The sequence below is a fragment of the Giraffa tippelskirchi genome, chromosome 4, assembly GCF_054371585.1.
Source record: "Giraffa tippelskirchi isolate mGirTip1 chromosome 4, T2T-mGirTip1v1.2.pri, whole genome shotgun sequence".
NCBI lineage: Eukaryota > Metazoa > Chordata > Mammalia > Artiodactyla > Giraffidae > Giraffa > Giraffa tippelskirchi.
The window spans coordinates 56,069,094-56,089,427 of record NC_137278.1 but is presented as its reverse complement, the minus strand read 5'-3'; the positions used below and the strand labels follow the sequence as shown (position 1 = coordinate 56,089,427).

Sequence of the window (20,334 nt, the reverse complement as noted above, 5' to 3'; positions counted from 1 at the left end):
ACATCATTTATCAATTATGGTCAACCTGATTTCATCTGCATCTCCCTCTCCCTGCCTGTATTGTTTATCAAAAGTCCAAGACACGGTGCCAGTTCAACCAGGACTACTTTGGGAAACTGAGACACTCTGCTGGTGGTGATAGTGGTGGGTGCATTATCACTATCCTATCAGGTCTGCTTTTTGCGTTCCACGTTAACAAATGACGTTCTAGAGATGGGCCTTAGAAATGAAAGTCTTCAGAATTGACAGGAAGTCTCAAAAAGTGATGAGGCTACCTTTTCCCTGCACCCACAAGAGGAAAGAGAGACTGCTCTGTTGTAAACTCTTACAAAGACTTATCTATCAGTCTTTGATAAGGTGCTTACTTGAGACCTTTCACCAGAATAACTGTCTTTTTTCCCCCTGTAAGATGGAGACTTTGTGTGATTGTTACAATTATCAGCATGTCCTGGTCTCTTGATATAATTCTGAACTTGAAAGTAAAGTATAATTTGGAAATTGTTGCTGTGTTCTGTGAAAATAACATCGCCAAAGTAATCAGTAACTGGTTGTCTTACTTGGTAATTTGGCACTCTGGTAATAATGCAATTATTTCTCTGTTCTGCTGCTGCTGCTGCTAAGTCGCTTCAGTCATGTCCAACTCTGTGCAACCCCATAGACGGCAGCCCACCAGGCTCCCCCATCCCTGGGATTCTCCAGACAAGAATACTGAAGTGGGTTAATTGTAAGCTTACTTGCATGATGGAAAAAAATAAAAGTTTGAATCTCTGGGAAAAAGAACCTCAACGTTCATAAAGCAAAGATCACGGCATCTGGTCCCATCACTTCATGGCAAATAGATGGGGAAACAATGGAAACAGTGACAGACTTCATTTTCTTAGGCCCTAAAATCACTGCAGATGATGACTGAAGCCATGAAATTAAAAGATGTTCCTTGGAAGAAAAGCTATGACAAACCTAGATAGCACATTATAAAACAGAGACATTACTTTGCTGACAAAGGTCTGTCTTGTCAAAGCTATGGTTTTTCCAGTAGTCATGTATGGATACGAGATTGGACCATAAAGAAGGCTGAGCACTGAAGAACTGATACTTTTGAACTGTGGTGTTGGAGAAGACTCTTGAGAGTCCCTTGGACTGCAAGGAGATCAAACCAGTCAATCCTAAAGGAAATCAACCCTGAATATTCATTGGAAGGACTGATGCTGAAGTTGAAGCTCCAATACTTTGGCCACCTAATGCGAAGAACTGACTCATTGGAAAAGACCCTGATGCTGGGAAAGAATGAAGGCAGGAGAAGGGGATGACAGAGGATGAGATGGTTGGATGGCATCACTGATCCAGTGGACATGAGTTTGAGCAAGCTCCAGGAGATGGTGAAGGACAGAGAAGCCTGGCATGCAGTGCGTGGGGTCGCAAAGAGTTGGACGTGACTGAGTGACTGAACAGCAACATGGGAGTAAGAACCAAGAACAAGTCTAGTTTAACCCCACTTAGAAACCAAAGGAGCCAATTTAAGAAAAATCTAGTTTAAGAAGAGGGATTAAACTCACAGATTCAATCACAATACACCCCTTGTTTAATAACAAAATCATGGAACTCCCCTGGTGGTCTAGGGGCTAAGAATCCATGCTCCCAATGCAGGGGACCTGGGTTCCATCCCTGGTCAAGAAACTAGATCCCACATACCACAACTGAAGATCCCCCATGCTGCAACTAAAGATCTGGCAGGCTGCAATGAAGATTTTATGTGCCTTGACTAAGACCAAGAGCAGCCAAATAAATAGATTTTAAATAAATACAAAAATTTTTTAAAAACCTAAATTGCAAAAGCGATTTTTTGAGAAAATTTTTTAAAGAAATAAACCCACAGCAAATTTCCTGGCAGTCCAGTGGTTAGGACTCCACATTCTCACTGCCAAGGGCCCCGGGGTCAATCCTTGATCAGGGAACTGAAATCCACAAGTTTTGTGGTACAATCAGAAAAAAGAAAGAAACCACAAATACAGAAAGAACAGGGCAGAGACAGCAGCAGCAAAATATTAAGTTGTGTGGTAAGCAGCTTAACTGATCCCTGGAGCTGAACAGAATGGTGAGGGTGGGGGGAGGGGGTGGTTGTGGAATTGGAAAGTAGAGTGAGACTGAAATCCTTTTGAAATGGAATCAGGACATACATATCAAAGGAAGGAGGCAATGTGGGGCAGTGGACAGGAAAGATCCAGAGCCCAGGTTCTTAGTCTAGATGAGCAAGACTGGGAAGAGGAGGAAGGGGGGAGTGGTCAGAGGGGCGGGAGGGGCCTCTCACTGAGCTGTCCTGAGTTAGCAGAAAGCAGAGTAGAGTGTTCATGAAGGACTTGAAGATTTTGACAACAAAGGCAAAAATGTAAGGAACCAAGCCTGAATTCAGGGACTCCATGGCTGCACGCAGAGCTGGCTCAATCACAGTAATTGTCCTCGATGGGTTTCTGTGCAGTAGGGTGAGGGGGACACAGGGTTGCATGCCAAGTAGACAGACAGGGGACCAGGGAACTCCAGGGTAGAGCTTGAAAGGTTCATCACTAGTGTAAAACCAACTGGAAACCACAGCTTTCAATATGTAAATCTCGTTGTCAGAGCTTCTCCAAGGGTTCATAAGCCCTGGTATGTTTTCTCTTCCACTCTAGAAAGTAAAAAAAAAAAAAAAAAAACAACACCTGCAGCCTTCATGTCTTCATGGAAACAAGATGTGTGTGTTTGTGTGCATGTTCAGGCACTCAGTGGTGTCTGACTCTTTGCAACTCTATGGGCTGTAGCCTGCCAGGCTCCTCATCCATTGAATTTCCCAGGCAAGAATACTGGAGTGGGTTGTCATTTCCTCCTTCGGGGGATCTTCCTGTCCCATGAGTCTCTTGCATTTCCTGCACTGGCAATCGGATCCTTTACCACTAGCGTCACCTGGAAAGCCCTGGAAACAAGATGCCTGTCTACATTTTCCAGAGCGGGACCAGAATTTGGGGTCAGGATTACAGCTTATGTGTTTACACGTCGCTGGGCAAAGGACTTTGCTTCTCTCAGCATGTCTTTCTTCAGAAATGGATGGAAATAGACACAGCCCCAAAGCAGCAAAGAAGCAGTGAGTTCTCAAGTGACCTCCTCTGTCTCCCTCCTTCCAGGCAAATGGGGGGGAGGGGCATCCTTGCCCCTTGGGGATTCAAGGCAGATGTCCATTTGTGGCACTCTAGCCCAGAGAACAGCAATTAATCAGGTTCTGATCACCACTCAAGAATTTCCTCCTCATCTTTTGAAATATCAGCTTAAGTCAAATACAAAGGACAGACACTAGGATCCTAAGGAGGAAAGAATCAAGCTGAAGCCAAAAGAACCACACCTACTTTGGACTTTACTGTGAATGATGAGCTGGAAAAAATTTTGAACCAAAGACTTCTGGATGGATTATCAGATGCAAACATTCAGGAGCCAGGTAGGGAAGCCCTCAGTCCTCAAACTTTGCAAACTTGTGTCACTGTGTCTCTGACATGGGTGATTTTGTGTATGGTACTGATGGGAGACAGACCTTTCAAATAGGCTGGTTACTTGTGTCAAATTAAAAAAAAATATATGGTGTTTTTTGAAATGCTAGACCTGAGAACAACTGATGAGAAAGCTTCTCAACAGTTTTCAGGATGACTTATACACATGTATTTCGTCTTTCTCTCTTTCCTTTTTTCTTTCTCTCCCTAGGACTGAGGAGCCTGGTGGGCTACACTCTATGGGGCTGCAAAGAGTCAAACACGACTGAGCAGCTGAGCACACACACACACCATGAGCAGCTGAGAATTTATTTTAAGAATCTGACTTTGTTGGCAGTCACATGGAAAGCAGTTTTAGTGATGAGTTTTTCGGAATGCTCCCCTAAATTTTCTGTTTCCATCACTCATGCAAAAATCTGAGAACCCCTCAGACTAGTTTATTGACTCTATTTTTCCTTAGTAAATCAATCTTATCAAGGCCCATCCTGGACACTCTGTAGAATGGTAGGTCCTCACAGATGCTTCTAAGACATCCTTTGCCATCAAATAATAAACAACATACATATTAAGGTTCTCAGCCACTTTTCAATGATCCATGTGATGCTACAGCAAACATCACAACAACCATTCCTACTGATCCTACTGTGTGTGGTCAAAAAAACTAGCTTTTGCACAACAGTTCTTATAATAAGCATCTTTTATTAGTAGCAAATTCTGCTTTTAATAGTCATTTACTTACATGCTTCTCTTTCAATCTCCTATTTACTCACTTAGGAACATACATTTTCTAGCCCCTACATCACACCCACATGTCCTACATTGGTAAAACAATATCTCCTATACTGAACAGGAAAACTCTTACCTTTTTTGCACTCTTAATTTAAAGATTATTAAAACAGTATTTGAATGACAAAGAAAAATTAAACATGTATATATCATTTAAAAATTATCTTTACAATTGCACATGACTATGGAGAATTCTACTCGATGATATCAAACTATCAAAATTGGTACAGCCTTAGTGTTTCTGAAAATCAAAAAATGAATGTATTCCCATAATTTTTAAAAATCAAATAATCTACAATAGTACAGTAGAAAGAGAAGACATTGCTTCCCTTTTTTCCACAACAACACACTACTGTAATCAATTTTAGGAGACAATTACTGAGCACAGTTGATTGTATTTCCTTCTGCAATTAGCCTCTATTCATATCCATACATATTCAATTAAAACAGAATCATAGTATCATACAATACATACCATTCAGCCTATATCTTTGCAATCGCCTTCTACTTTATCCTATTGTTGGCTGTTTTGTGCTCCATTGCAAAGCTCTATCATAATTAGTTTATGATGAAGATGTCAATTATTTTCTCTTCTTTTACCTTCTTTTCTAATTGGAGGATAATTGCTTTACAACGTTGTGTTAGTTAGTATAAGCTATAAGTGAATCAGCTATAAGTATACATATATTCCCTCCTTCTTGGGCCTCCCTTTCCCCCCACCATCCCACTCCCCTCTAGGTCATCTTTAAGCACCGAACTGAGCTCCCTGTGCTATACAGCAGTCTCCCACTAGCCCTTCATATTTATTTTACACACAATATATGTCAATGCTCCTCTCTCAATTCATCCCATAGTCTTCTTCCCCTGCTGCATCCACAAGTTTATTTTCTGTGTCTACATCTCTATTCCTACTTGCAGATAGGTTTATCAGTACCATTTCTCTAGATTTCATATATATGCATTAATATATGATATTTTTCTTTTTCTGACTTACTTCACTCTGTATTACATACTCTAGGTTCATCCACATCACTCCAAATAACCCAATTTTGTTCCTTTTTATGGCTGAGTAATATTCCACTGTATATGCCTACCACAACTTCTCTTTTTTACTTTTTAAACAACATTTCATGTGCAGTCTTGTATATAGTTTTGAGCCTACTTCAGAATTACTATTCGAATCTTCAGAATTTCTATTACAATTTCTTTTGTAAAACTTACTATTACCATAGTCAGTATTAATCCTTGGTCCTTTATAGTTTATCGGCTCTGATCTAGTCTTGATTTTTCAACTATTTATGGTTTGGTTGTTTCTGTCTCTTTGTTTTGTTGTTTTCATTCATTCTGCAAATGTTTGTTGAGCATTTACCAAGTGAGGATACTAGACTGGACCTTCCAAGTATAAAGCAATGAAACATCAAACAGCTTACAATCCAGTAGGGCAGAAAGAATCTGACTGCAGATAAGAGCAACTAGGTGTTACAGGCTCAGTGACCTGCCTCTGTACTCTACAACATTGAGTTGTTTGCTGGGAGATAATCCAACAGAAAGTCTCTCTCTCTCTCTTTTTTTTTTGTTTGGCTGCGCTGGGTCTTAATTGCAGCACGTGGGATCTAGTTCCCCGACCAGGGATTGAACCTGCGCCCTCTGCATTGAGAGCACAGAGTCGTAACTACTGTACCACCAGGGAGTCCCCCAGAAAGTCTCTCTTAAATTGAGTCTTGAAAGACAATTCATTGTTCACAAGTTAAGGCAGGTGAACAAAAGTGTTTCCAAGAAGAGGGGGAGCTTTGTAGAAACTGGAGGTCTCAGGAGGAGAGTAAGGACTTTAGGATGCTGAAGTAGGAATGGAAAGTTAAAAGGGAAACAGGACTGGAATGTAGAGCTGGACTCACAGCAAAATGAGGTCTTCAGGGCCCTTGATGGGGTTACTATGGAAACATCAAGGCATGCCACAATTCTCTAGCAGCTCCAGACAGCATACACCTGGTTCAGCTCATTATGGCATGATAGGTACCCCTCCAGCTCTACCTGTCCTATGACAACAGACAACTAACAAGTAAAGTCTACTTTTCTACCCTTTTGATATTTGTTTTTGTCTCATGGGCCATCTACAGCTTCACTCCAAAATATATTTCAAAATAAGACATGGGCCTTGGTTTGATGTATTAATACATTTAGTCTTTTTTTGTAAACAACGTGGTGGCAAAAGAGAGGTTCAAATAGAAAAAACATTATTTCAGTATTATTAACTGAGAAAAGCTAAGAAGTTTCATAATGACATTGAATGAGGTTTGTCATGTGCAAGACCCACCCCCCTCACCCCAGGAGAAGGTATAAAGAAGTACAGTTTTTAAAATGAAATAATTTACAAAACAGAAATAGACAGACGTAGAAAACAAATTTATGGTTACCAAAGGGGAAAGATGGGGGAGAGATAAAGTAGGAGCTTGGGATTAACAGACAAACAATATTAAAGAGATAAACAACAAGGTCCTACTGTATATAGCACAGGGAAATACATTCAATCAGTTCAGGTCAGTTTAGTCGCTCGGTATTGTCCGACTCTTTGCGACCCCATGGACTGCAGCACACCAGGCCTCCCTGTCCATCACCAACTCCCAGAGTTTACTCAAACTCATGTCCATTGAGTTGGTGATGCCATCCAACCGTTTCATCCTCTGTCGTCCCCTTCTCCCGCCTTCACTCTTTCCCAGCATCAGGGTCTTTTTACATGAATCAGCTCTTTGCATCAGGTGGCCAAAGTATTGCAGTTTCAGCTTCAACATCAGTCCTTCCAATGAACATTCAAGACTAATTTCCTTTAGGATGGACTGGTTGGATCTCCTTGCAGTCCAAGGGACTCTCAAGAGTTTTCGCCAACACCACAGTTCAAAAGCATCAATTCTTCGGTGCTCAGCTTTCTTTATAGTCCAACTCTCACATCCATACATGACTACTGGAATACCTTGTAATAATGTATAATGGAAAAGAATGTTAAAAAGAAAATACATGTGTGTGTATATAACTGAATCACTTTGATGTATCTAACACAACACTGTAAATCAACTATGCTTCAACTGTCTAAAAGTACAGGGATTTTTAAAATGAGTTTATCTTTCTTTCTAATTTATATTCAACCTGCTTTCCAGTAAATAAGTAAGCAGCAGTCCAGACATGGGAGATTGCTAACATATGGGACCATTTATTTAGGCCATAGACATAAATAAATCATCCTCTAGGATTTTAGAATTCACCTAAGAATGACAAACATTCTCTAGCAGAGAAGCCCCAGGGCCTCCACACCTGCTTGAGATGGGAGTTAAGCTTCAGCGGCTTTACCCGGGGCTCTGTTCCCCTTTGGTGAGAAGGGTTTTTATACAGCAAGATAATGTACAGCTATCGTTGTGGCGGACGTTCGGCCAAGGAACCAAGCTGGAAATCAAGCGTGAGTAAAATCCAAACTTTCCTTTCTCAGTTGTCTGTGTCTTATGATCCCTGTGTCTCTGTAATGATCCATACATTGACTCTATGAAACCAGACTGTGCCATCCTCCAGGGCAAAGCTACAGTCCATCCATAATCAAACAGAAGAACTGATTGCACATTTTCTATGAAGAACCAGAGTCAGTCTCTGGGTGAGAATAACTTGCCTGAGTGATAGTTTCAGAAAAATGTATTGGAGAGCAAAGGGTCTATTCTGAAACAGAGCTTTGCTCAAAGGTCAGGAAGGGAAAGGGTTTTTGTATAGGAACAAGGTTAAGAGGAACCGTTGTGTAAATAGCTTCGGCCCAGGAACCAAGCTAGAGATCAAAAGTAAGTACTGTTTTCAGCTAATCCTTTGCTGTTTCTGTCTAATTGGTTTACTTTTTGTTCCTTTTTGCCTGTTTTCATTAATTTGGTGTCAGGGCTAAAACAAATTTCATTCCCAGGTTAGGTACAGAGGAGGGGAAGGGAAATTCTTCCATAAGAGGCTAGCTGATGGTAAATTTAAGATGGATTTTAATGTAACTGGGGAAAGGGGCTTGATACCCCTTCAGGGTAGGTATTTGTACAAGCAGAAGTTAGGGGTCATCACTGTGGTTCACTTTCGGCCCAGGGACCAGAGTGGAGATCAAACGTGAGTACATTTTTGTTCAACTGTTTGTGAGACTTTTGTCCTGTTGTATCAGTTGTGCAAATTTGTGACATTTTGGTTACATGAGCCATGCCTGGTGACCCAAAAAGTAAAAGAAAATCAGAAGATAGTCAATTTTTAAGCTGAACAAACAGCCATATCGTTGAATTTGTAAAGAGAGTAGGGTTTGTGGAGAGAAAGGCAGAGAAATGGCTGGATTTTTCTGTGGAATGGGCTTTTTCCTGTGATTGGCTTCAGAAGGAGGTTTTTGTTAAGGGGGATATGTCAGGGACCTCACTGTGAATTACATTCGGCAGTGGGACCAAGGTGGAAATCAAACGTAAATGCACTTTTCAACTCCTTTTTCTTATAGAGCTGTGAAATTTGGGGGTTTTAATGCTTGGGATATGAGTTGAGGTCAGTTTTGAAGAGAATGGGATTCTTCTGAAAAATCAGATGAGTCAGGGACTGGAAATCAGTTTGTCTCAAGGAAGAGCAAAGAGCTAGTTAGTTGATGTGGCACCTAAATGGCCAGATTTTCTCTGTACCTGACCATCGAAAGAGATTTACAGCAAAAAGCGGTTTTTGTTGAGAGGAAAGTAAGTTAAATCTGCGGATCATCTTTGGCCAAGGGACACGTCTGGAGATTAGATGTAAGTAATTTTTCTCTATTACCTTATGAAATGTGAGTCTAAATGCCAGTATGGACTTCTAGAGGCTTAAGTATGAGTTTTGCAGAGATTGGTAAATGAGAATATTTCAGATTTATTAACAGTTTGAAAAGTTAAACTCAGCTCCAAAACTGGATTTGTAGACAAAAAAGATTAATTTAATCTAAACCAAATGACTCAAAGGGGAAAAATAAGTGTCAATGAAAAAGGACACTTTTTCAAAGATAAAGATGTTTAGCTGTTAACAATCAGAACAGAGACTTAAATTTTTTACATCTTAAGATTTGTAGAATGTCCCTGGGATAGGATATTAAAAATTTTTGAAATATCTCCTTAAAAAGGAATGTTTGCAGCTCTAAAGAGCCAAAGTGGATTAATTTTCATTGAGATTTGCCAAATATTGTACTGATTTTTGCTAGATGTACAAAACAGAAAAGTAGAAAAATGTGTTTCTGTCTTCTCTCTCTGATAAATTATTTCATACCAACAAAAATTAATGGAATGCACTAAAAAATCAGTAAGACGTTAGAAAAATATACTTATCTATGTTAAAGTTTCTGCTTGATTGAGAATCAGCAGCAGTGTTATTTTTAGAGTCTAAAATGAGTGATAAACTGTCAATATTCAGAAATGTTATAGGGGTTCTATACCTTGACAGACTACTCTTTAAAAAAAAACGAATTTCTATATTAGACTATACTGGAAATGTATAAATACATCTCCTCTTATAAATGAAGGCAAGAGGGCTGTTACCAAAAGCTCAGCTTTGAAGAAATTTGTTTAAGTGAAGGAAAATAAAATAATTGCACTTTTTAGATGCCCACGGACGTTAAGAAGATAGGAAATATTTTAATGAGTATGATTTTTGTTATTACTTGGTGGTGTCTTTGTACCGCTGTGGATGCGGTGGCCCTCTAACGTGGTCTGTAGACCTCCCGGCTGTCTTTAGACTTCAGGGCGGTCTTCTTTCTTGATTGAACGACGCTGGCGGCCGGGCCCCTGGGCTCTAAATGGCCGCGCACCTGGCCGCTAAAGGCCGCAAAAGGCATGGCCAACCCCGTGATCGCCCGTTCAGCTGTGTTATGGCCCGCTTTCCTGACACAGTGATACGAATCATGTCGCTAACGGTAGAGAACAGAAATGTGATGGGCGCGAGCTAACATGGGGAAAATAGGGAGAAGCCTGATTTTTATCAGCAATTCCAGAAATAAAATTTATATTATTGTATCTGCTTAATAAAAATTTCCAGTAGGAGACTATAAAGAACTTGGTTATTTTTTCAGTGATCTATAATTATTTCAATGTCCTCTCATCAAATATATTTAAGTAATAAATGTTCATCAAAATTAAATATATATATTAACAAATTTAATATATATAAACTTTTTAATGAATTTAAATTCCATTTAGTTAACATTATATATTTAATATTAATAAAAATTTATTAATATTAATATTAGGCATTAATGTTAAATAAATAATATTTAAAAGTTAATATTATATATTTTTATATATATATATATATATATATATATATATATATATAATTCTCTCTATATACATATAACTCTTTTAGGGCAAAATTCACACCAGCAAAAGTCTAACTGAAAACTGGCAATCTGGCCATTCAGGTTTTGATCAGTTAACTTTTACTGAGTTAAAAGTTCAAACTAAATATCATTATAGGTATATTGCTGAAAAAAAATAAGTTTGTGATGTTTTTAATTTTCAGAAATGTAATGGCTTCAGTAAGATTATATTTCAGGTGTACAAAATATCTAAACGTATATAAATGCCATTGATAAAAACTCAATGGAAATAGAAAAGTATTTTCCAACCCCCTCATTCCGTGATAGAAAACTTTTAATCTGGGTGTTTTACACTTTAAAATCATTTAAAAATTTGTTATTGTCATTGTGGTTTACTCTGGCTAATTTCAAAAGTGATACTTGAAAAAGGTTGTTTTTGGTTTGCAGACAACCTGACAGGACTATTTTAGGGCCATTTTAAAACTCTTTTCAAATTGCTTAAACTATGTTAGTATTTTAAACTGTTCTGAAATAATTTAGGGCCTTTTAAAAATCTTTCAATGAATTTTAAACTCTATTAAAAAGTTAATACGAGGTCTTACAAGAATTTCCATGTCAAATATGATAATTGTTTAATATTTTAATACAGGATAGAATATTTAAAGCCATCAAGGATTGACCCAAATAGGAGTATCTTCATAGGATATTTCATCTCCTTTTTTTCTAGAATTCATCTTATTTTACTGCCTAGGCTGTTTTATAAAATTCTCTGAAACAAAAATAATATGAAGGGTAAAAGAAAGGAAAATATCAAAACATTAAAAATTCAGTATCTGATATTGAACTGCTTGGTTAACATGGAGGTTTATAGCTTTATAAAAATCTATTCACTGATCTGTGACTTCTCCCAGCAAAGAATTCTTAATTTGTTATTTAATTCACGCTCTCCCATTCGAGAACTCAAAGGCCCACCAAAGGGATTTCTAGCAGCCCATCTGGCAGCTGCTCACAGTCAGAAGTGAAGCTCATCAGTTTCTCCTGGGCAGGTGGCTGAAATTACAGTTGACCTTACGAGTCTGCCTGAGACTTGCCCCATATGGCGACAGTCATAAGGCCAGGGCTGGGGGTCTCCCTTTGAGGGCTTTTGCAAGGAGTGGGAGAGTTGCTGGCCTGATCAGAGGATGAAGGGGTTGACACCCACACACACACGCTTGGACCCAGACTCAGAGTTTGGGGCTCAATCATGCAAGGTGTGTTTGACCCCTACACACCCAAAGGAAGCCCAGGAAGTGGAAGACAGCCTGACATCACTGCACAGGACTAGGAGAGGCAAGGGGAAGTGATCATGTTAGATCTGTTCTCACTTCTAAACTCCAAGAGGGTCTGATGAAGTGGTTTTGTTTCTTGGCCTCTTGCACTGGGCTCCCTTGTAGGAGGCAGGGAACACAGAAGAAGGAAAGAAAGATAAGGTCGGAAAACTTAAAACTCCTTTCAAACTGCTTAAACTATTTAAGTATTTTAAACTGTTCTAAAATTATATAGGGCTTTAAAAAAATCTTTTAATGAATTTTTAAATTCCATTAAAAAGTTGATAGGGCTTCCCTGGTGGCTCAGCCAATAAAGAATCTGCCTGCAATGTGGGAGACCTGGTTTCAATCCCTGGGTTGAGACGATCCCCTGGAAGATATAAGGACTTACAAGACTTTCTATATCAAGTATGCTAATTATTTAATATTTTAATGCAGGAGAGAATGTTTAAAGCTATCAAGGATTGATCCAAAGAGGAGTATCTTTATGGGATATCTCACTTCATTTTTTTCTAAAATTCATATTACTTTGCAGCCTTAGAATGGCTGCAAAGAGTACAAAAAATTCAGAGCTTTCTTAAGGAGTAGGGGCTAAGGAAAAACTCAAAACCATGGCAATTGTGAATTTGCTTCCTGACTTCCCTGGGTGGCCCCTGGATACTGCAAAAAGAGCATGCGGTTCTCTGCACATCTGTCTCTTGCATTTCCAAGGTCACCCCCAGACAGTGCACCCCAGTAGAGAACTTCACTGTTACTTAAACACCCTTCTCTGTCCTTCCTTCCTCAGGGTCTGATGCTCAGCCATCTGTCTTCCTCTTCAAACCATCTGATGAGCAGCTGAAGACCGACACTGTCTCTGTTGTGTGCTTGGCGAATGATTTCTACCCCAAAGATATCAGTGTCGAGTGGAAAGTGGATGGGGTTACCCAGAGAAACAACTTCCAAAACAGTTTCACAGACCAGGACAGTAAGAAAAGCACCTACAGCCTCAGCAGCACCCTGACACTGTCCAGTTCAGAGTACCAAAGCCATAACACCTATGCATGTAAGATCAGCCACAAGAGCCTGACTACTGCCCTGGTCAAGAGCTTCAGTAAGGATGAATGTTAGAGCGAGAGGTCTACAGGCTCCCCAGTCACCTGTGCTGATTCGCTCCCAGCTCCTCACCCCTCCTCAGGCCCTTTTTCCACAGATCAACCCCTATTGCAATCCTCCGACCCATCTCCTCACCTCACCCCCCTCCCCCTCTTTGGCTTTAATCATGCTAATGTTGGGGGGACAATGAATAAATAAAGTAAATCTTTGCACCTGTGATTTCTCTCTCCTTTCTGATTTAAGGAGTTTTGTTTTGTTTTTTTAACTTTTTTTGGGGGGATAGGGGTGCTGCACTGGGTCTACCCACTCCACTGTACTTGCCTGAAGAATCCCATGGACAGTGAGGGCTAGCAAGCAATAGTCCATAGGGTCACAAAGAGTTGGACACAACTGAAGGGACTTAGCACACACACATGCACTGGGTCTTCGTTGAAGCATGGAGTTTCTCTAGTTGCAGCGAGCAGGGGCTACTCTCTAGTTGTGGTGCAGGGGCTTCTCACTGAGGTGATTTCTCTTGTTGCGGAGCATGGGTTCTAGAGCATGCGAACTTCTGCAGTTGCAGCACATGGGCTCAGTAGTTGTCCAGCCATAGCATGTGGAATCTTCCTGGACCAAGGATGAAACCCAAGTCCCCTGCATTGGCAGGCAGATTCTCAACCACTGGAGCACCAGGGAAGTTCCTTGATTAAAGGTTTTTAAACACTGTTTTTCTAATGACCCAGTTTATCTTCTAAGAAATTAAATATTGAGTTGATAAAAACCATACCATCATTAATAAAAATCATCAGCCTCCATTCTAGCCTACGCTACTTTACCTACAAGACACTCTTTCATGAAACCCATAAGCCATCTATATTCATAAGCCCTCTCCTGGGCCATGGTATGAGAGGCTTGCTTCTTTTTTTTTATTATTGAAATACAGTTGATTTACAATGTTGTGTTAGTTTCAGGTGTACAGCAAAGTGATTCAGTTGTCCATATACATATATGCACTCTTCTTTAGATTTTGTTCCCATACAGGTCATTACAGGGTATAGAGTACAGTTTCCTGGGTTATATAATAAATTCTCCTTAGTTATATATGTCATTGGGATTGAGACTCTTGCCTCTTTGATTTCCCCCTTCTCAGGAGGCCTTCAGAGCCCTTTTCAGGATGATGATCACATACTCTTTGATCCAGTTGAATCTAATTTACCAACAGAAAATCTTTCAAAAGAAGGGAATGGCTAGAAACAGTCATTCTTCGTGACAAAACAATGATGATAATGTAGGTGAAGAAGCAATAGGGAAATATTTAAGTCCATTATGGCACTTTAACTTAAGGGAATACGATGCCTTCATTACATTTTAAACACAATACATAGTGAGGGCCTCCTATCTGCCAAAGACCACGTTAAATGTCTCCACAACCTAATTTAATTCTCACTACACTATACAGTTAAAGTGAAGGAACATGAAAGTTGCTCAGTCGTGTCTGATTCTTGTGACCCCATTACAGTCCATGGAATTCTCCAGGCCAGAATACTGGAGTGGGTAGCTGTTCCCTTCTCCATGAGATCTTCCCAGCCCAGGGACAGAATCCAGGCCTCCCGCATTGCAGGTGGTTTCTTTATCAGCTGAGCCACCAGGGAAGCCCAAGGAGTGGGTAGCCTATCCCTTCTCCAGTGGATCTTCCCAACCCAGGAATCCAAAGAGGGTCTCCTGCATTGCTGCTGCTGCTGCTGCTAAGTCGCTTCAGTCGTGTCCGACTCTGTGCGACCCCATAGACGGTAGCTCACCAGGCTCCCCCGTCCCTGGGATTCTCCAGACAAGAATACTGGAGTGGGTTGCCATTTCCTTCTCCAATGCATGAAAGTGAAGTCGCTCAGTCGTGTCCGACTCCTAGCGACCCCATGGACTGCAGCCTACCAGGCTCCCCTGTCCATGGGATTTTCCAGGCAAGAGTACTGGAGTGGGGTGCCATTGCCTTCTCCGCTCCTGCATTGCAGGTGGATTCTTTACCAGCTGAGCTACCAGGAAACACAGTTAAAACACAAAATGTTTATTAAAGTGTAAGTAAGGTTCTATATAGCTGAGAGATATTCATACCCTATAACCTAGCAATCTTGCCCTTGAATGAACATGTCCCTGCCCACCAAAAAAACTTATGTAAGAATTTTTCAGAGCATCTTCATTCATAAAAGCCCCAAACTAGAAACAATCCAAATGTCCCCCAACAGTAGAATGAGTCATTAAATTGTAACATGTTTGTATATTAATAACTATACCAAACAATATAGATGACTCTCATAAGCATGACAGTCAGCAAAAGAAACCAAACAAAAGATATGGCCAATATTTTCATTTATGAAGAATTCAAAACCAGGAAAAATACAATTAGAAATTGGGATAGGAATTACTTTGGGCTGAGGTAGTGCATAAGAGAATATAAGACGGGGCTTCTTGTATTCTTGGTAATGTGAAGTATGCCATTTTGTGAAAATGTATTGAGCTGTGAAATTATAATCCGTGCACAATTCTGTATATGCATTCTACTTCAAGATAAGCTCACATAAGTATCTTATACCCAATTTACAGGTAAGAGAGGCTGAGAGGAATAAGTAATAGGTTAAAGCCACACGGATGGTAAATGGTGGGCCAAGGATCAAATTCCCACCCACCTAATTCTGCTCTCTAGACACCTATACAATTCTGCTTTCTGGAGCTTAGGGTGCTGCACAGAACAGAAGGTCAAATGTTACCTTCTCAGGGACTTCTCCATTTGGAAATCAGAGGCATACATACATAAGTAGCAATGGAATGGAATAGACGTTCAACTATGGGCAAAAGAATGTAGTTAACCTGATCCGGATATTAGGATCCCATGAATGAAAGGTTATGTGTTTGGGAAGTGGGGAGGTCAGGAGGAGGCCACATATAAAACCAACCTTGACTCTCTTCCCCCACTTCTGTGCAGGCATCCTAGCCTCTCCCATCTCATCTACTTATCCATCCAACAAACATGTACTGAGCACCTTTTTCAGCTGATACCCTGAAAGAGGTACACAAGTAACTAGGATGGTGTCCTTTCCCTCAAGAACTTTATAATCCAGTTTTTCTTGCATTTTTTTCCTTTCCTTTGTCAGTACTGGAGCAAGTGGGAAAGGATTCTCATGGGAAAAGAGGGTAGGGAGACAACACTGACATTGTACATCTTGAGAATATTTATTATTATCAAGTCTCTGAAATTTTGGAGGTCTGAACAGAGTTCAGAAAGACTCAGTAAGGTCCCTTCAAATGACATAAACTTTCTCATCCATCTCTGGATGCAAAACTCAACAGTCAATGGCATCTCTGATCCCATGCAAGGGTCTTTTCATAAAGCAAAACTTTGAAGACAGACCTGCTATGACTCAAGGAAGTAGAAACAGGTATTATGGGTTGAATTGTATCCTATAAAAAGATATGTTCTTTTTAAAACATATGTTCTTTAAAAACATATCTTTAAAAAAGATATGTTCTTTAAAAAATAAAAAGTTTACACATAATTTTAGTTCATTCAGCAAAGACCTGGATGTTATCCTTCTGCCAAACTGAGACTCATTTTGACACTAAACTTTATAAAGGAACTTATCTTTGCTCTCTCCAAACCAGAAGCAGCAGTCTGTAAGTCTCAATCTAATTCTACAGCTAATAGTTTTCCTTTTCTCTAGCAAAAAGCCAAGAGAATCTTAAAGTAAGTGACAATTTAGCTAGAGATTTTTTTTTGCCTTATTTCACAGATTAAGATACTGTGGTGAATTACGCAGATTATTAAATTTTTTACAAGAGTAAACTATATTTATTTAAAATGGGAAAAGTGCATTTTACTGTATTTTGTGTATAATGTTAATTTCTCAGAAAATAGAAAGGAAATTAAAATGTGTCAATAAATATTTTCTAGCGAGTAAAAAAAAAAAAAAAAAAAAAAGATATGTTCAAATTCCAGCTCCCATTCCCATAAAAGTGACCTCATTTGGGAATAGGGTTCTTACAGATGTAATCAAATTAAAGTGAGACTATAATGAAATGCTGGTAAAGATGCAGTGAAACTGGATCTTTCATCCATTGCTGGTGGAAATGTAAGATGATACAGGCAACACTAGAAAATAGTTTGCTGGTTTCCTGAAAAACTAAACAAAATACACCAGCAACTGCATCCCACAGCATTTATCCCCAAGAAATGAGAAAGTACCCATACACAAAAACCTGTTCATAGTTATTCATAACAGTTTTGTATGTAATAACTAAAAACTGCAAACCACCAACATGGCCCCCTATACATGACTCGAAAGGTGACTCAGCAGATCCCTCAACATGCCTCTCAATAATAGGCTGAACAAACTGTGATATATCCATTTCATGGATACCATGTAGCAATAAAAAGAAACAAAATACTGATATATATGCAACAACTAGGATGATCTTGAAGTGTACTATACTGAGTGGAAAAAAAAAAAGCCAGTCTCAACAGGTCACACAGTACAAGATTCTTTTTACATAACATTATTGTTGTTGTTGTTGTTGTTGTTCAGTCGCTCAGTCATGTCTGACTCTTTGTGACCCCATGAACTGCAGCTCACCAGGCTTCCCTGTCCTTCACCACCTCCCGGAGCCTGCTCAAATCCATGTCCATCAAGTTGGTGATGCCATTCAATCATCTCGTCCTCTGTCTCCCCGTCTCCTCCTGCCTTCAATCTTTCCCAGCATCAGGGTCTTTTCTAATGAGTCAGCTCTTCACATCAGGTGGCCAAAGTATTGGAGCTTCAGAATCAGTCCTTCCAATGAATATTCAGGGTTGATTTCCTTTAGGATTGACTGGGTTGATTTCCTTGCAATCCAAGGGACTCTCAAGAGTCTTCTCCAACACCACAGTTCAAAAGCATCAATTCTTCAGTGCTCAGCCCTCTTGAAATTGTAATATCGAGGTGGAGAACAGATTACTGGTTGCCAGGGGTGAGGGATGGTGGGGGGAAAGAAGACTGAATGTAACTATAAAGGGAGGCCTTGGTGGGCATCCCTGGTGGTCTAGGGGTTAAAAGTCCACCTGCCAGTGTGGGGGACTCAGGTTCAATCCCTTCTCTGGAATATTCCACATGCCGTGAGGCAACCAAGCCTGTGCACCACAACTACGGAGCCCGCACTCACTCCATAGAGCCTGTGCTCTGCAACAAGAGAAGCACTGCAATAAGAAGCCTGCATATCGCAACTAAAGAGTAGCACCACCGCAGCCAGGTTCACCACAACCTCAATCACAGAAAGCCCACATGCAGCGACCAAGACCCAGTGCCTCCAATAGTCAATTAGTTAATTAAAAATAAAAAAATATGGAGAGAAATTGGTGATAAGGGAATAATCCTATTTCTGGATTGCAGTAGTGGTTATATACATCTAGAAATGTGATAGGGCTTCTCTGGTGGCTCAAACAGTAAAGAATCTGCCTGCAATGCAGGAGACATGGGTTGGATCCCTGGGTCAGGAAGATCCCCTGGAAAAGGGAATGGCAACCCACTCCAGTATTCTTGCCTGGAGAATCCCATGGACAGAGGAGCCTGATGGGCTATAGTCCATTGAGGTCTCAAGGAGTCAGGCACAACTGAGTGACTAACAGTTTCACTTTCAGATGTGTGATTAAATGACATAGCATGATACATACACATTGTAGCAATGTCACTTTGCTGAGTTTGATATTGTGCTGTAATTATGTACGAAGTAACCACTGGGGGAGGAGAAGGCGGTGGCAGCCCACTCCAGTACTCTTGCCTGGAAAATCCCATGGACAGAGGAGCCTGGTGGGCTGCAGTCCACGGGGTTGCGAAGAGTTGGACACGACTAAGCAACTTCACTTTCACTTTTCACTTTCATGCATTGGATAAGGAAACGGCAACCCACTCCAGTGTTCTTGCCTGGAGAATCCCAGGGATGGCGGAGCCTGGTGGGCTGCCGTCTATAGGGTCGCACAGAATCGGACACGACTGACGCAACTTGGCAGCGGCAGCAGCAACCACTGGGGGAAATGGGTGAAGAGCCCACCAGATATCTATGTTCTGTCACTGCAGCTTCCTATTAATCTCTAATTTTTTCAAAATAAATTTTTTTTTAAAAAAGTGAGGTCATTTTGAATTAAGGTGGTCCCTAAATCCAATGCCCAATGTCCTTCTATAAAGAGATTAGAGATGCAGCGACACACAGGGAGAAGGTCATGTGGTGATGAGAGCAAAGATTGGAATAAAGCAACTGCAAGGTAATTCACATCAAGGATCACTGCACGTGAGTGTGTGCTCAGTCGCTTCAGCTATGCCAGACTCTTTCCAATCCTACAGACTGAAGCCCACCAGGCTCCTCAGTACATAAGGATTCTCCAGGCAAGAATAACTAGAGTGGGTTGCTGTGCCCTCCTCCAGGGGATATTCCCAACCCAGGGATCCAACCCATGTCTCCTGCATTGCAGGTGGGTTCTTTACCACTGAGCCACCAAGAAAGCCCCCCAAGGATCATTGGAGAGCTAGAAAAGCTAGCAAGGAGGCTTGTGGTGGCTTCTGCCTCAGAGCTTCAAGGAGGAATCACCATAATTTCAGGCTTCTGGCCTCCAGAACTGAATAAATTTTTGTCATTTCAAGTCACCAAGTTCGTGGTATCAGGTTGGCCAAAAAATTCATTCTGGTTTGCCCGTACCATCTTATGAAACTATTTAGCCAACCCAATACTTTGTTGGGCTTCCTTGGTGGCTCAATGGTAAAGAATCCACCAGCCAATCCAGGAGACATGGGTTTGGTCCTTGAGTCAGGAGGATTCCCTGGAGGAGGAAATGGCAACCCACTCTTGTATTCTTGCCTAGGAAATCCCATGGACAGAGGAGTCTGGCAGGTTATAGTCCATGGGGTTGGGCATGACTTAGTGACTAAAGAACAAAAACAAATGCTTTGTCACAGCAGCCCAAGCAAACTAACATAATGGTGATAACAGGGATGAGATTTCAGTTCTCAACAAACTTCCATCTGTACTGTTGAGTCAGCATCAGAAAATCATTAATGCTCTTACTGTTTAACAAGGCAAGGAAGCTGAATCAGCCCCATGAAATGACAGCATCAGAAAGGAAAATGGTTTAGGGAAATCGAAAAAACCAATAGTCTATAGATCTGTGGCACCTTCTATGGGAAGAAGAGGCCTGGCAGCCACCTGGGCTCACTAAAGTCCAGCATCTCAAGAAAATACAAAGAGACTTACTAGATTGGGGAACACAATGAAAGAGCTAGGTCTTGCAATTGTCAGTGCTTGGACCAGGTACAGTGTAAAAAAACAA

At 40.6% G+C, this 20,334-nt stretch overlaps 1 protein-coding gene across 2 annotated transcripts in view; it reads left to right on the top strand.

Moving 5' to 3' along the window:
- The window catches only part of LOC145546355 (immunoglobulin kappa light chain-like), a 53,268-nt gene extending 40,036 nt beyond the window's left edge, over nucleotides 1–13,232 (top strand). For both annotated transcript variants that reach the window (XM_081592946.1, XM_081592947.1), the window contains 2 exons: nucleotides 7,695–7,743; nucleotides 12,706–13,232. In XM_081592946.1, the coding sequence (XP_081449072.1) occupies nucleotides 7,695–7,743; nucleotides 12,706–13,028 (372 nt within the window). In that variant the 3' untranslated portion in view covers nucleotides 13,029–13,232. The remainder of the gene's footprint in view (nucleotides 1–7,694; nucleotides 7,744–12,705) is intronic.
- The last annotated feature ends 7,102 nt before the right edge of the window (nucleotides 13,233–20,334 follow it).